This window comes from Impatiens glandulifera, chromosome 7 (genome assembly GCF_907164915.1).
Source record: "Impatiens glandulifera chromosome 7, dImpGla2.1, whole genome shotgun sequence".
Lineage (NCBI taxonomy): Eukaryota > Viridiplantae > Streptophyta > Magnoliopsida > Ericales > Balsaminaceae > Impatiens > Impatiens glandulifera.
In genome coordinates, this window is record NC_061868.1 from 43,705,968 (window position 1) to 43,722,862 (window position 16,895).

Here is a 16,895-nt window from a genome sequence, read left to right on the forward strand (position 1 = left end):
TATTAGTGATTTTATATATTCAATTATGTTTATAGTGTTCGGGTGAGATCGGAGCGGATAATACAAATATCATCACCGCCCCATCCCCAGTTAAACCGAGGAAAAACCGCTCCAAACGGGACAATTCGATTCGGTTACTGTAGGGTTGTTTCAAATTAAAAACATCTTAACTTGAAGTGAGTGTCATAGTTGTGAGTATGAGTGTCAATTATAATATGCATCGTAGTTTTCTATCCGAATTTCTCATTATGAGCAATTTTTCTCGGGTTTAACCGATAGTTGACCGGAGATAGTATTTGCGTCTCTGCCCTGATCTCATTACGATTCTGTTCCGAACACTAATAAACAAATTAAATATTAACATTACCAAAAAAAAATTTATTCTTTTAGGGATATGTACCATCGAATTCTTCAAAATCAAACGGGGTTTTAGGGATATGTACCATCGAATTCTTCAAAATCAAACGGGGCGGAGATGGTAGTAAAAAAATTATATAACCGGCTCATTGTCATCCTAAATATGAGAGGTTATTCTCACCTCTTACATTAAATATATATATATATATATATATTATTTTTTATTTTATTATTAATATTATTTAGATAAGAAACTAATACAGACTCCATTTATTTAAGTTGCTCTAAATCATTTTATATTATATATATATATATATATATATATATTTTATAAAATAAAAAAATACTTTTATTTTAATTATTTGACTAAAATTAATATTTATAAAGGGAATATATAATAATATATTAATGGAGTTTTTCTTTGTAACGAATTTTGAAAGGAAAATTAAATAAGTTATTTTTTCATATAATTAAAAAATCAATAATAAGCCCTTTTCTTCATAATCAAATGGAGTGAGGGTTTTGTGAGGGCAGGTAACAACTACTACTACTACATTTGATTTACAGGAGGAGAGGAGAGCCGTCGGCGGGAGACGATGTGGTTGACTGGCGGTGTAGGCGGTGGCGGTGGTGGTGGTGGAGCTCGAGCAATATTTGTAAGGTATTTCTGCAGAAAACGTGCTGTCGATGTCAAAAGGATCAGCCCTAAAGTCCCCTTTCAAGAGGCGGCATCCATTGCTGAAAGCCTCTACGGTATCATCAAGCATAATGGTCCACTCACAGTCAGCAACACTTGGAATCACGCCAAGGTTTTCCCTTTTCCTGTCCCATTTTCGTATAGATTGGGAAACTCAGTTTCTGAACTGAAAATTGTTGAAAGCATGAATTTTTTCAAAGCCCACATCATTAACAATAAATCTTAATGCTTTTATTGTCTTTGATTGTGATCTTGCTTTTGCTTGTTGTGTAGTTGAACCCCACTATCTATTGAACTAATTATCTTTGAATTGGCCTTCATTTTTATGCATTAGCTCCACTGGAGTTGATTCCTGGAAAAGCTCTATACAAATCCCATTTCAATAAGTTATGGAATCTTTTAATGTTCTAGACAAAGGAGACTTCTGATTGTGTTATTACAATTGATACGAGATGCTAAATGATTGAACTTTTGAAGGGGACTATTTGGGTCTTCTTGATTCTGAGTCACCTAAGATCTCTCTTCTCCTAGCCTTTCAATATCCAAATGATCATGTTGTAGTTTGGACCTAATTTTACATTAGTTGCTATGAAAGCTAGTTTCTAATTCTCGTATTGGAAAATTTATAGTATACTTATTGGTGTCAGTTATAAATGTTCTGTTTGGTTGTAAAAACATTCAGGAAGCTAGTATTGATGGATTGAACAGTAAGACCCACATGAAGATAATGCTCAAATGGATGAGGGGAAAGAATATGTTGAAGCTATTATGTCAACATATTGGCAACAACAAAAAATTCATGCACACGACTCTACCCGAAGATCCCCAATCAGACCATTTAAAGAACTCCTTAGACAAGGAAGTACCAAGTGAGAAGAAGCCTTCGGCAAAACAACAAAAAAAGAAATCCAAAAAGTGAAACATGTGAGCACACACAACACACCTCTATGCCTGCATATTTCAAACTTCTTTTGTTCTTTGTTTTTAGATCTCGGATGCTTTTGTTGTTCCTAAATCCTTGTTTGGTTGGCTTTTTAAGCCTATTGAATCCATCTGCTTTCAATATGCTTTGCTGTAAGAGCATCTAGATTACGACTATGGATCTTTATTTAGCAACTTAGGGCTTTTTCTCCTTTGTGCTTGAAACTAAGATTAAGATGGTTGTTTTTAGTTCCATATAGACTTGATACGAGTTAAATAGTTCATTTCCAATTATATAAACAATAGTAATAAGCAAAGTACAAGGGAACAAACAGACAACAGAAAGACAATCAGCATCACAATACAAGTATGTAGGATTGGTTGAATAAACAGGGGAACAAACAAAAGATTGATTTTATTTGTAGGCGCTAATGCCACGATGATAACCCTTCAATGTCATCAAACGTCTAAATTTAAGTTCAAGGATGCTCTTCACCGACTTTCTCGCTTTTCTTCTTATCCTTCTTTTCTTTAACTTTAAGTTGTGGGAGATAGTCGGTGACTTCGATATGGACTCCTGGATCATTGGCCGAGTAACTCCCACCCATCATGATCGAGTTGTTGATAGCCTAGAAGCAACAAATTAGATAATAAATTTCCTTACAAAACTTTTTTTTGTTGAGAAGTATATGATCTATATGTTGATTTAGTTAAACTTATATTCAGACTCAGATCCTTTCAAATGTGTTGAACTATGATAGATGTTAGATTAAGTTATCTTCAAACCAAACAAACTGGTTTTCTTTTTTAGACCAGGGCTTATTCTAATACCTGAAAATTACTATTGACCAATGTCCTGGAAGTGTGGCCATCTTCGTTATCATCCTCATCCTGATTGTCTTGCCCGTCTAGTCGACGGAATTGCTTCTCGGTCTCCTGCTGCTGGCCTTTCATGGTGGCTCCGACATTGGTTCCAGCAAGAGTGATGATTCTGGATCCACGTTGATCATCGTCAGAAGGATCGCCACCTCCTTGGACGTCAGACAGACGAGTGGTCAATGTGGAGATCATATCTTTGATGTCTCGGTCCAGCTGCCTCTGCTTCTCTGTAGGATCACCTCCTCCGGTGGAGGATGAAGAACCGGGTCTCATCGTAGTCGCCATTCAATGTATTGTTTGTGGTGAGAAATGGTCATGTCTGGTGTCCAATTTAAAGGAAGGTGGGATGGGGCCATAAAGGAAACGATGAATTTGATTTTGGGATATGTTTGTGGCTTGCTTCAAGAGCAAAAACAAAAAGAATTTATTGATAGTAGAGTATTACTTACTGCTCTTAATAAAGCAAGGAAAAGCAAATAAAGAATTGCTTCTTCATGAGTTCATCTTAATTCCTCCTTCAATAGAATCTGTGCTATCCAGTTAAAAACACATTTTTATAATCAATATTATGCATGTTAACCAAACTTTACCTCTTGTTTGTGTGATTAGATTATCAATGTTTTAACTTCAATCTCCAAATAATTCGCTCTAAAAAATGTGCATTACTCGATGAAGATCCACAAAAGCCCAAATTATAATCCCACACTTAGGAAAACTTCTTCAATCACTCAATCTATTCAATAATTATTGAGATGGTGAAATTTTGGCCAAAAGATAAGCTTACAAACTATATTGAAATAGTTAAACAAAATTCAGCCCAAACCAAAACATTTATAAAACTCATCAAATGACAAATTTATGACTATATGAACACCGTTTGTAAGTCTTTTTTCCTCCGAAGACACAATTTGTGCAACCAACTCACAATTCTATAATGTAAATATGATTATGGGGTTCTACAATATAAAAACAAATCCAAACTAAATAATTTGAACCTTACTTAATCATTAGTCACTAAGAGAATATTTATACCATTTGTGAGTGCGGCTAATATCCATAAATCAATTGTCATTGACATAACCGATGAAGTTTCGAGTGTATCTCTTTATATGGTAAGTTCAAAAATCACCTCAGTAAGGTAGGTCAGTGGTAAGAGTCGGCTTAAGAGACATGAGTTCGATTCGCGCTTTGAGTTTAAGCGGAGAATCATAGCTGTGGGGTGTCATGTTAGTTCTCCTTTAATTATTATTATTTTTTTTATAAAAAATCATATAATAATCCAGAATTTGTGATGAGAAAAGAAAAAGTTTGATTAATTGGAACAACTCTTTTAATTTATTTTTTCACACTTGATTTTTACCATACTTTGTAACCTATGCATATTTTTTTCTTTTTCATTCTCACTAATATTAATAAAATGTTCTCTTACAAACAAAATAAAATATAAAATAACCCTGTTTTCCTATTAGGGAGAGTTTGTAAATTTTTTAGAAAATTGCTTTCTTTAGACTAAAATTGTAAGTAATATTTTCTGAAGTTGTATCAGAAACTGAGTTTGACTAGAATAATGTTAAATTTCTTGAAAACACTTTTTTATTGTTTTTTTAATAGTTATATAAATTAAAAAATACAAATTAATTAAACATATATATTTATACCCCTTTAATTTTAATTTTTATGGGTTCTTCATAAAATATCAAACAAAGCCTTAAGTTTTCTTTCTTTTCTTTTATCTTAGGGTTTAGGGTTTTTTCTCTTCGTTCTTCTATCTGAGTTCTGAGTTAACAGCAGGCAGCCGAGAAAGAGGGAAATGGACTCGTTTTCATCGAACGAATCAACGGCTCAGATGTCGCCGTCGGTCATCATGGACCAACTGAAAACCCAGCTCGCTCAAGCGTATGCTGAGGAGTTCCTCGAGGTATCATTTACAACCTTTTCTTGATTTTTTGTTCAAATTGGATCGTATATATGCTTCTATCAGATTTTGTCGATACATATTATGAATGAAAGTTTGATTAATCTCCCATGTTAAAGAAGATCTCCTTAACCCTTATAACGATTCGAACAGTTCTGTTCTAATCCTTCATCCATGTTTGAATTTCCAAAATCTATAAATTTTAGATTCTTGTTTATAGAGGGAACTAGAAAATGTATCTAATTTCAGTTGATTTGCTGTATTCCATTGTTTTCTAGAGGTAAATATTGTGTGATACTTTCCAAGAATGAATCATGGCTTTTGGTTAGAACTGATAACACTCAGAAATCTTATTTGGATGTGGGTTTAGGGTTTTGATTTAGATGAGATCAAGATTAGAAACAGGACTAAATTGATTGACAGATTCTGATATAGATTCAAGAAACAAGAAGGGTTTCAAATTATACTATAATATTTTGCATTTTGATGGATATATTGCAGACTGTAAGAGACAAGTGCTTCACTAAGTGTATAACAAAACCGGGAAGTAGCTTGAGTGGGAGCGAGGGCAGTTGCGTATCGAGGTGCGTCGAACGCTACATCGAAGCTACTGGTTTAGTCAGTCGAGCTCTTTTTAACACTACCCGTTAGCGCGATAATAATTTCGCATCAGAATTCTTTCTTTCTTCTATGGTAAAGACTGAAAACTGTGTGTTGTTTCATTTACTCACAATTGACACCATTTCTTAATTGCACTTCTTTTTATTCATCTTTTCTGTTGGAAATTTTACTCAATCACTAGTATTAAGTATAAACCAATCAATATCAACCAAACTACACTGACAGACAAAAAATCATTATTATTTTATGAAGCAAAGTTCAATTCCAGACTAGAATAGCAGCAGTTTCAGAATGCAGAAATTCATTTATTTCACAACTTTCTCCTATTTGTTCTCTTTGTCTGAATTATTATGTTGTTGAAATCAGAGTTTATTAGAATCTAGCAACTACCCACAACAGTAATGAGATGATTTAGGGTGGTCTTATTAAGGTTCGAAACCTCATATAATCTTCAATGGCTTAATTATTATTTGGGCTCGAACTTGAGTTGTAATAGGGTCGAAACAAATCTCAAACATATTAAAATATGTAAATCTTGAAAATCATAATTAAAAAAACAAAAATGATTACGTTAAAATAAGATAAAAGAATTTGTCTTCATTTGTGAAAAATCTCAAATTTTACAAAATTCGAAAGTTTGAAACTCTCTCAATAAAAAAAAAAAAAAAAAAAAGTTAATAAAAATATTAAATTTGATCCAAAATAATAAATATTCAATTATTAATAGTCAACTTTAGTTATAGAGTATTAAGTAAAAGCAAAAAAAAAATCTGAAGACTGACTATTTTAGTTGATTCAGTCTACAAAGGATCAAAATAAGAAATGTCCAATATTCTGTTCATCCTTGAATGGTATTCGGATTTAATTGAATTATCAAATAATTTCAACCATAAAATTATTAATTACAATAATAAATTATTATTATTTTATTTAAATATTTAGGAAAAACATTATTTTACTCAAATAATCCTAATAACAATTTTTTTTATATATAAAAACAATCATCTTAAAAATAACCCTACATCAAACAAGCTCTGAATTGATTGACCAAACCATTTCTTGTAGACAAAATACAAAATTTAAAGATAAGGTGAGGTATATTTATATATATATATTGATTGATTCGTGATTTCTATGTTAAAGAAAAAAACCACATTTGACTAGTAATATAAAGAATTGTAAACTTAGTATGTAAGAAAACATGACCGTTATTGTGCCAAATGTTTCTTTTATATTATCCAAAGTTCCATTATATATAATGGATCATCTCTTCTTTTCTTAAGCACCAATTCAGCAATTCTCCCCCTTCATTCCAATGACTTCAGCCGAGACTCAAACCGAATATGATACATCAAACTTCGCAATGATGTTATCCAGCGCAACAGTCTTTCCCATGGTTCTCAAGGCAACAATCGAGTTGGGCTTGCTGGAAATCATCGAGAAAGCTCATCCAAACGCCATTTCGCCCTCTGAAATCGCATCTAGCCTCCAAACCAAAAACCCTGGTGCCCCTCCAATGCTCGATCGCATGCTCCGCCTCCTAGCCAGTTATGGTGTTGTCAGTTGCTCGATCAGAAACGAAAGTAACTGCGACCAAGTTACAAGGCTTTACACCTTGCAACCGCTAGCATACTATTTCATCCCTAACCGAGAAGGAGGCTCGTTAGCCCCAATGGTTCAAGCCATCCATGACAAGGTTATGATAGACATGTGGTAAGTCTTTATCTCATATGTATCGCAATTCAGATATATATGGTGTCCAGCTAAAACTCTCTTCTTTATTATAATCAGGCATAATTTGAAGGACGCGGTAATGGAAGGAGGACTTCCATTCACAAACACATATGGGATGAGCTCGACGGAGTATGTAATGAAAGACGAGAGATATATGAAAATCTTCATGTCCTCAATGATAGACTGTAATACCCTCTTCATTAAGAGAATCCTCCACATCTATAAGGGCTTTGAAGGTCTTAACTCCCTTCTCGATGTTGGTGGTGGGGATGGATCGATCCTCAATATGATCGTATCCAAGTACCCGGGGATCAAGGGAATCAACTTCGATCTGGCTCATGTTGTAGGAAATGCACACCCCTACCCGGGTATCTATCCATCAATCTGAATGATTAAGTGTTTATTTAAACTAAGTTTATTTAAAAAATGTTATTTGATCTAGGCATAGAGAATTTTGCCGGAGACATGTTTGTGGACATACCAAAGTCGGAAGCAATTTTCATGAAGGTTAGTTCTTTAGCTTCAATAATATTACCAGAGCTTCTATGGAAGATGATGATCATCATCATTTAACTTTCTTTCCAAAAACAAACATAAAACAGTGGATTTTGCATTCTTGGGACGATGAAAACTGCTTGAAGATACTTAAAAATTGTTACAAGTCCATACCAGATCAAGGCAAAGTTATGGTGGTAGAATTCGTAGCCCCTGAAGTTCCCAATACCGATATTGCTACAAGAAGCGAGCTTCAACTCGATCTGTTCATGATGAACATGAATCCAAACGGTAAGGAGAGGACGAAACAGGAATTCACTGACTTAGCAAAAGCTGCTGGATTTGCAGCCGTTGAAGTGGCTTGCACTGCCTACAACTTCTCAGTGATCGAATTTCACAAGAACTGATGAAAGTTTCTCTAGAGATGACTTTTGTTTTCACTGTTTCTGGATCTAAATTTATCATATACCATTAATAAATGTCTTCACGACAGTTTCTAGTCTAGATCTGAATCGAGAAGCATAGAGTGTACCCAAATGAGCAATGTGAGAATAAAGGCCGAGGAAATTTAATTTAGGTTTGGCTAAACTGGATAATGGGAGGCCTACATAAGAATCTTAAAGCAAAGATCACAATGAACAAGGATTTGAAAAAACATACAAGAATTGTATAATAAATATTTAAGTAAGCTTTAGACAACAAAGGGGATAAAAACAAGCTAAAGAACAACCTTTTCCTTTGGTTGAAGAACAGGAGGATCAATATCAATTCCCATGTTAGCAGCAGTACCTGCAATGATTCTCATAGCTGATTCTAATGTTGTGCAGTTAAGATCTGGTAACTTCTCTTGCGCAATTATCTTCAATTGGTCTATCGTGATCTTCCCTACTTTCTGTGCTTTCGGGTCTTTTGAACCCTTCTCCGCTCCTGAATAAAGTATTTACACAAAATCATGAACCCCATTCATGAAAAACTCAACAAGAAACAAAACAAGTCATTCAACAAACTTATAGAAATCATGAATTTCAGGAAAGATTAATCAGATTAACCACCATTTTTTTGTAAATTCAATTTTACAACAATCAGGGAGAAAACTGGGGAATTATTAAATTATAACAGATACCTGCAGCTTTAATAAGCAATACTGAAGCTGGAGGTGTCTTTAAGATGAAAGTAAAACTCTTATCCTGAAAACAAACATCCCATATCTTAAATGTCAGGAAAATTCATAAAGAACAATACTTTAACTACTGAAAATAAAATTGGGGGAAGAAGAAGACTAACATCAAAGACAGTAATTTCAACAGGAATGATATATCCAGGTTTATCAGCAGTTCTAGCATTGTAATCCTTGCAAAAGGCCATAATATTAACACCCTTAGAACCAAGGGCTGGACCAACTGGAGGTGCAGGCGTTGCCTTTCCAGCATCCAAAGCAAGCTTAATTATCGCAATCACTGCACACAACAAACGCACAACCCGTGTGAGATAGATTGAAGTAAAACCTAACCTAGCCTAACATAATCTAACCTTTTTTGGCTTTTCCACCGGCTGGTTTGGGGGGCGCCATGGAGATTACAGTGAGAGGTTTGGGAGTGGAAGAAAGAAGAAGCAATTGAGTGGAAGGGTTATGTGGGTTTCGAATGAATAGGGAAGAAATGCTGGTTTTGGATGACAATTGGAGATATGAAGCTGAAGTCTTCCGTGGAAGAGGATGGGAAACGGAAGGAAGAGAGGAAGTGGCCATTAGTGTAAGCTATCAATGGGTAGAAGAAATATAGAATCTTTATAGAGATAGAAAGAGAAAAATGGCGATCGAAGAAGAAGAAGATACAGAGGGAGGGAGGGAGGGAAAACGCTATCCCTCAAGAACAAATGGATAACGAAGAAGAAGAACAATTACAGAAGTGAAGCACAGTTCTTGTAATAATAAACTAATAATTTATTTATTTATTTCTTTTTAAATATAAATATAAAAGAAATGAGTAATGGCCCATATTATATATATGGCCAGTTCTTGAGCCCATTTTCATAAGTAAATTACATATTACAATTCCACTTATACTGGGCCTATTTTTATCATGGCTAAATATTTTGGAATAGATTCTGTTTATCATTTATAAATAATTATGATATGAAGTGCATTTCAAATTTAAAAGGTCCAACTAATATTTAGGACTTTAAAATGGGACTCTTTTTTTAACACAAAACAAACCTTTTTAAAGTTTTGTTTCAAAATTTATGTCACCTTTGTGTGATATGTGGGGTTTTCTTTTTCTATTTATTACTTTTGATTTATTTTTTAAAATAATTAATTTTTGTAAGAATGGTACATAATAGAACAACATATTTAACTCTAAATCTTAAAAAATTATATATATGACATTTTATTTTAATATTTAATTTTTTTTTGTATGAAATAGCAAGTGAGACAATCTCTTGGGACATTCCTTACTTATAGTTGAGAGAGAATATTTTACATTGTGGTACAGGAAATGGTTCATTAAGTGGTACAACAATTCTTTTCCTTAAAAGATTGTTAGTTCTATATTATTTAAAATAAATCAATAGAGAAAAAATAATGAATGATGTATGGTTGATAATTTTAAATAGGTGATGAATTTTTTAGTAAAAATATTTAAAGAGTATTAATATATATATATATATATAAATAAAATAAAAAATAATAATTTAAAATAAAAAGTATTTTAGTTAATTAAGTGATTTGACTATAAGAGAGCAATGTTTGATTTGTTTGGATTATTGAAATAACTTAAGTTGAATAATTAAGGCTTTAGACAGTTTTTATTATAGGTTCAATTTTCAAATGATGGCTCTTTAATGAGGAATTAAGATTTTAGACATTGATCTTCTTTAAAATTTAAAATTTGATTCTTATCGTTAAAATTATACAAAAACGAGATTTTGTAACGAAGCGACGTTAACTTATTATCCATGTGATATTTATAAATAAATAAAGTGTCACTAATTTAACTACCGAATTTACCGAATTTTATCATAGTGAGGGTTTTAATTAAATTTTTTAATTGAGTTTTTTAGTTGGTTGAACTAATGTAATGTTTTTTTATATTTTAAAATTTTAATAAACGAAAAGAAATATGATCTAATAAATCAAATAACTAAAAAAAGGGAAATTTGATGAAATGACCATAATAATTGTCTTAACTGCGCAGATAACCAGCGCCTAATAAAAATTGTGCAGATAACCAGCGCTTAATAAAAATTGCGCAAATAACTATTTTCTATTTTCGGACAAAAATACCCCTTCTCGCGACGACATACTCGACGAATTAGGGTTCCGTCGCGATTTGCGCAATTTTTATTAGGCGCTAATCATCTGCACAATTAAGGCAATTATTAGGGTTTAGGGTTTTCATCCAATTTTCCAACAAAAAAAAAATACTTAATCTAGAGTTGTACTCTTTTCCTTTTATGAGACAACATTATTTGTTGTCTAATAACATCTACTGTAATGTGGGCTTAACATTTATTGGATTTTCCTACATCGTGTAGTTGTATACAATCTTTTGATATTTGAATTATTGCATTTCAGAAGAAGAACAAAATGTGTCAATCATACTTGTACTACTTTATTCAATAATAGACCATGGAATTCAATAAGTGCAATGCTGATATTTTGATATTTGAATTATTAACATTACATTGAAGAAAACATGTGACATTCATGCTTATGCTACTTCATTCAATTATAGACCATAAATTCATATTTTATAAATGTCTTATTATAATGTTCAAAAATGCCCTTTTCTATTAAATTTAAAATCAAATCATTTAAGCCAAGAATGTACAGTGAAATATCAATTCTAATTATATTGGTATGAGTGATTTGTTGTAGTTGCATTTTCTTAAATAAATAGTCAAATTTATACCATTTATATAATTTATCATCTTAATTTATTTTCAATTCTTGACCATTTATCCAGAGAATCATTCAACTTGTTGATCCAACTGGCTTGATTAATATGATTTCTATACCTTTATCAGATTTGGAAATGTGAGGAAATTTTTACCAGTCATGGTGGTAAAAAAAATCAGTTTTGATTTTTTATTTTTTTTATTTTTTATAAAAACCAGTTTATGGCTAAGATTGCAATCAAATTATAAAACATATCAAATGTTTGGGAAAAGTCATGATATTATTTATTATAAATTATCCAAAACAAAACTCAAATTTATTTTTTATGAATGAAAAGCATAAGTAGTTTATAGGTCTAAATAATTAAAATAGTCAAAAGGTCTAGTTGGATTAGAATTATTTAAATGATTTCAACTATATCAAACAAGCTTTATTTTTTCACTCATAAATTACATCACTCAATTTATTAACAAAAATAAAAAAATAAAAATAAAAATACTATTTATCAAAAATTTCACTTTTTTAAATTACCACCCATCATTGAACTTCAGCTTAAAACTTTTTAAGTATAAATTAAACATTCATTTGAGCTAATTACTTAGTCATTATTATTGTCACTGTCTTAGTACAATTGACAAATTTAATGTGACCACATTCACAATATCATTAATTATCCAACCAGTTGACATTGTTTCTCATCAAGAAGTCACATAAAATTTATAAACTTTTAATAAAGTTGGATAAATTGATGGATAGATAATGAAGATTCATATATATGTATTAATTTGTAGTAGGGTTTGTTGGCCGTTGGGTTGGCCGTGTTGTTGCCATTAATGAAGACGGTGACATAATTTCATTTCCAGTTGCTTCCATTAATAATAATAATAATAGCACACACATTTAATGATAAAAATTGAAAATCCCCACAAAATAAATTATTAATAATAATTTAATTAAAGATAAAGAAGACACCTCAAGCACTCTCCATCAATCAACAACTGGAAAGCTTCATTAATCTTGTTGAATGGAAGCTCGTGAGTTATGAACTCATCCAATTTCACCTCCTATAATAGGAGTTATAAATAAATAAATTAATTAATTAATCAATAATAAATATAAAATAAATAAATAAAAATTAATACCCCATTCATGCATTGTTGTGCTAAAATAGGCAGTTGAGTTTTCCCTTTGAAATCTCCAAAGATTGATGCTACAATCCGACGGCCATCAAACAATTCCATTGGATGAAGAGGAAGCAATCTTGGTGATGGATGAATTCCCAAAACTATAGTTAATCCCCAACCCTATTTAATAATAAAATTATTATTATTATTTTAATTACCCATTAATTAATTAATTAATTAAAATTAATTTATTTATTTACTTACATCATGGGTGGAGAGGAAGGCTTGCCGGAGCACGTCCAAGTTTCCGGCACACTCAAAGCTGAAATCAACTCCACCTCCGGTCATCTCTTTTATTTTCTGTATTTATTAATTAATTAAGTCACAATTATTAATTATGCAAATAAATTAATTAATTAAAAACATACCTCATCAACCGATATGTGGCCCAGATCATTTGGATTGATAAAATCAGTGATCCCAATTCTTTTGCCTTTCATCAATAACAATAAATGAAGCCAACAATATCATTTATTTAGTGTGACATTATTATTTTTTAACTTTATTGAACAAATTATATGTTATTATTGTTTGAAAAAAAAATATACAAACCTTTGACAGCTTTAGTTGGGTTTACATCGACTCCGATAATCTTAGATGCTCCTCTAACTCGAGCTCCTTCCGCAACCTAAATTAGTTCATTGCAATTATTAATAATTAGTTAAAAGAAAAAACAAGAATGTTAATGATAGCGAGTGGACTTACAGCTAGACCGACAGCACCTAAGCCAAAAATAGCGACAGTTGCACCTTCAGTGACGTTTGCAGTGTTCCACGCAGCACCGAGACCTAAACTCGATTATTCGAACAATTTATTAAATTCTTTTACATAATTTATATAAAAAAAATATTATTTAGTTAATCAATTAACCTGTGGAAACACCACAGCTGAGCAGAGTCATTTTCTTGAGTGGGGCATTGGGGTGAATCTTGACTAGACAAGCTGAGTCCAATACCGTGTACTCGCTAAAGGTTGAAGTGTTGAGGAAATGAAAAATGGGTTTTCCATCTTTTGTGGAAAACCGACACTTTCCATCTGTTGTCATCACGCTCTTGAGAGGGTTCACTCGAAATTTCTCGCATAAATTTGTGTCTCTGCGGATGCAGTAAACGCAATCTCCACATTCACCGTTAAATATTGGAACCACGTGATCTCCCACTTCAAAGTCCATCACCCCTTCCCCTAAGCTCTCTACAATTCTATAGATAAAATCAACTATTTGAATTACAATACGCGACTTTATTTTATTAGGTTTTTTCTTTAATACTGCTGTATTGTTTTAAGGTTAAAAATTAATAAAAAAAAACTAACCTATATGTTTAATGTTTATGGGGTACTTTGCACCAAAATTAATAGTTACATACATACTACTTGAGAAAATGTTCAATTATTAAAAAAAAATGTTATTAAAAAAGTTCAAATAGTATTCTGGATAATCCATAACAATAAAATAATGAGAAAAAAAAGTTTAATTAATCAATATAGTTAGTGATGAATAAGACAAGAATACCGACTCGGACAAAGAATTAATTAATGTTATATAGTGATGGACAATACAATGCAGGTCCACTCTATGCCAATATTAAATATTAATACATAATTCATAAATAATTAAATAATTAAATATACCCTTGAGATTTTTCACAATTTTTGTAATTTATACTTGGTTTATATACATCATCAAACATATAAATTCTTTTAAATTATATATTTAAAATAAAATTTGTTCACTAACTAAAAATACCGTAAAAACAAAAGTGTTAAACATAAATTACAAAAAAAAAGATAGATAAACTAAAATACACCTACCTAATAGTAGATTATTTTTAAAAATATTGTTTGAAAAAATACTTGTTCAATAAAATATGAGATTATTTAAATAATTTTTTTCGAATTAAGTTGAGTATTTAATAAAAATATTAACTAGAACTATTTCATAAGAGAATATGTCATTTTTAAAATAAATAATAAATTATTATTTTAAAAAAGTAAAAAAATTAAATTATTAAATAATTCAAATAAGACCCAATGTAACATTATTATATCTAAGTTAATTAAATAAATAATATGGTTTGAAAATGTGATGTTTGATGTCATAAAAAAAAACCTAACTTTCATATCTCCATATCATTTGATATCTCCATATCATTTGATATCTCCATATCATTTGATATGACTGCAAGTTAAAATAAATAAATTTATAATTAAAATAATAAACTAACAAATAGTTTCCTTTATTTACGAGATACAATTATATTGGTGATAAATTATAAGAAGGTATAAATTGTAAGGTGATATAAAAGAGTATAATTTATATAATATTAATATAAAATTTAATAAAAATAAAATAATTAATTTATTTTTTTTAATTTTTTTTATCTTTGTTAATTATTTTTTAATATTATTTTTAATTAACTTTATTGATATTTTAATGTTATTTAAAATTTATTTTAATTACTTTAAATATTATTAGTATTATATCAAATGAATAAATAATATAATTATGTTATTATTTTTAAATTAATAATAATATATATAAATAAATAATTAGTATTATTTTATAATTTTATTTAAAATATGAAAGATAATATACTTTTTAAATTATTGAAACGACGAGTTAAGAAATAATAATTATAATTAAGAAATAATAATTATAATTAATAATATTATTTTTATACTGCTAATTATAAAATAAAAATAAATAAAATTTTAAATATAAAAAAAAAATTAATACCTATTTCAATAAATATATATATATATAAATCATACACTGATTTTATTATAGGTATAAAATTAATTCATTTCCAATTTCATATACTATCTAGCAGTGTAATAACTTCACAAAATACAGAAGTGATATTTTATGACCATAATAGATTAGATCTGACTGTAAAGTTGACTCTCTTGTCAACTTATATAATTGACTAAATCTAAGGCCTTGTTTGGAAAGTATATTTTGATCCAATCAATATTAAGAAAATTATCATCACCTCAGAACAAATTTGATTAATATTATTGTGTAAGAAAGAAATAAAAGTAAACATTATCATTAGGCCTTGTTTGAAGTCTAATTTTGATTAGAATTAACTTTTCAATTACATTGTTGTTTTTAGTTCGAGTTGTTGGGACATTTTATAGGAGTCAATTGAAATTTTAAATCTCTTATTTCAAACATTCTCTATTGTTAAAAATATATTAAATGAGATTTTATCTTAATTATTTTAAATATAATAAAAAGATAAATAAAGGCAGATCATGTTTGATGTAGAAATATTTAATAATGAGTAAATATTTGAAAAAAAACAAAATAAGAGAAGAGGTTATTTACTTTAGTTAATGACTATTTATGTGATTAAATAGTGAATTATTTAGAAATAAACTATTTTCTTTTAATTAAAATGATAATCTAAACCAAACAGAGACATGGGGGAGACAGAGGAGATATTTACCCGGCTGATTCGTGACCGAAAATACGTGGATAAACTCTTTGCGCTTCGTTCTGATTAATAAATAAATAAAAATATAAATGAGAATAATTTAGAAATTAAGTTTTTATAAAAGAAAAAATTAAAGAAAATTACCAGGCCTTTCCAAACAGTAAGATCAGTATGACAAATGGAAGTAAAAAGAATCCTAATTCGAACTTCCATTCTGTGAGGCGGTTGAACCAGGATTTCTTCAACCGACAGTGGCTGTCCCGGCCCCCACGCCACCGCAGCTCGGCAACTTATCACTTTTCCGCCACTATTTCCGGCGACAACCTCCTCCATCATAATATTATCGTCATTTCCAACACTACCCATAATAATAATAATATTAATAATATTTCAGATCTCTCCTATTTCTCTCTCTCTCTAAAAACCTTTTTTTCTCTTTGTACTGAAGCTTCTTCACAATAGACTTGCCGGACTACTAAGAGATAATATAGAAAGAATAATCAAAGGGAGATTTTTTAATGGCCGCCTTCTTTTATTTATTTATTATGTATATTGCCGAAATTTAAAGTTTTATTCAAATTATTTGATTCAATTATTGTGTTTTAGATCTGTAACATTTAAATTGGGATGGATGGATTTTTTTTTTTATATTTTTGATTATATGAGAAATGGAGAATATTTATTTGGTTGAAAATAAAAAAAATGGGAGAGTTAAAAATCAATACTAGATAAATTCAAGTTATAATTAAGGATAATA

At 30.2% G+C, this 16,895-nt stretch overlaps 6 protein-coding genes across 6 annotated transcripts; 3 read left to right on the plus strand and 3 right to left on the minus strand.

Annotated features, from left to right (window-relative positions):
* The first annotated feature begins 909 nt into the window (after positions 1 to 909).
* Positions 910 to 2,228, plus strand: LOC124945273. Its single transcript, XM_047485673.1, has 2 exons — positions 910 to 1,166; positions 1,737 to 2,228. Exons 1-2 carry the CDS (start codon positions 954 to 956, stop codon positions 1,971 to 1,973), a joined length of 450 nt encoding a protein of 149 aa, XP_047341629.1. The 5' UTR covers positions 910 to 953; the 3' UTR covers positions 1,974 to 2,228.
* A 16-nt stretch (positions 2,229 to 2,244) lies between these two features.
* LOC124945272 lies at positions 2,245 to 3,167 on the minus strand. Its single transcript, XM_047485672.1, has 2 exons — positions 2,807 to 3,167; positions 2,245 to 2,604 (listed from the first exon to the last, which is right to left on the minus strand). The coding sequence occupies exons 1-2, from the start codon at positions 3,137 to 3,139 to the stop codon at positions 2,455 to 2,457; spliced, it is 483 nt and encodes a 160-aa protein (XP_047341628.1). The 5' UTR covers positions 3,140 to 3,167; the 3' UTR covers positions 2,245 to 2,454.
* A 1,428-nt stretch (positions 3,168 to 4,595) lies between these two features.
* On the plus strand, positions 4,596 to 5,538 carry LOC124910527 (mitochondrial import inner membrane translocase subunit Tim13-like). Its single transcript, XM_047451184.1, has 2 exons — positions 4,596 to 4,772; positions 5,271 to 5,538. The coding sequence occupies exons 1-2, from the start codon at positions 4,665 to 4,667 to the stop codon at positions 5,418 to 5,420; spliced, it is 258 nt and encodes an 85-aa protein (XP_047307140.1). The 5' UTR covers positions 4,596 to 4,664; the 3' UTR covers positions 5,421 to 5,538.
* A 1,129-nt stretch (positions 5,539 to 6,667) lies between these two features.
* On the plus strand, positions 6,668 to 8,318 carry LOC124945378 (caffeic acid 3-O-methyltransferase-like). Its single transcript, XM_047485805.1, has 4 exons — positions 6,668 to 7,103; positions 7,182 to 7,492; positions 7,567 to 7,631; positions 7,727 to 8,318. The coding sequence occupies exons 1-4, from the start codon at positions 6,706 to 6,708 to the stop codon at positions 8,024 to 8,026; spliced, it is 1,074 nt and encodes a 357-aa protein (XP_047341761.1). The 5' UTR covers positions 6,668 to 6,705; the 3' UTR covers positions 8,027 to 8,318.
* Positions 8,166 to 9,525, minus strand: LOC124945379 (50S ribosomal protein L11, chloroplastic). The gene is made up of 4 exons (XM_047485806.1): positions 9,150 to 9,525; positions 8,904 to 9,076; positions 8,743 to 8,806; positions 8,166 to 8,546 (listed from the first exon to the last, which is right to left on the minus strand). Exons 1-4 carry the CDS (start codon positions 9,364 to 9,366, stop codon positions 8,338 to 8,340), a joined length of 663 nt encoding a protein of 220 aa, XP_047341762.1. The 5' UTR covers positions 9,367 to 9,525; the 3' UTR covers positions 8,166 to 8,337.
* A 2,915-nt stretch (positions 9,526 to 12,440) lies between these two features.
* LOC124945435 (alcohol dehydrogenase-like 4) lies at positions 12,441 to 16,562 on the minus strand. The gene is made up of 9 exons (XM_047485877.1): positions 16,283 to 16,562; positions 16,151 to 16,200; positions 13,572 to 13,900; positions 13,407 to 13,489; positions 13,254 to 13,329; positions 13,070 to 13,134; positions 12,906 to 13,001; positions 12,660 to 12,821; positions 12,441 to 12,581 (listed from the first exon to the last, which is right to left on the minus strand). The coding sequence occupies exons 1-9, from the start codon at positions 16,502 to 16,504 to the stop codon at positions 12,471 to 12,473; spliced, it is 1,194 nt and encodes a 397-aa protein (XP_047341833.1). The 5' UTR covers positions 16,505 to 16,562; the 3' UTR covers positions 12,441 to 12,470.
* Positions 16,563 to 16,895: the final 333 nt, after the last annotated feature.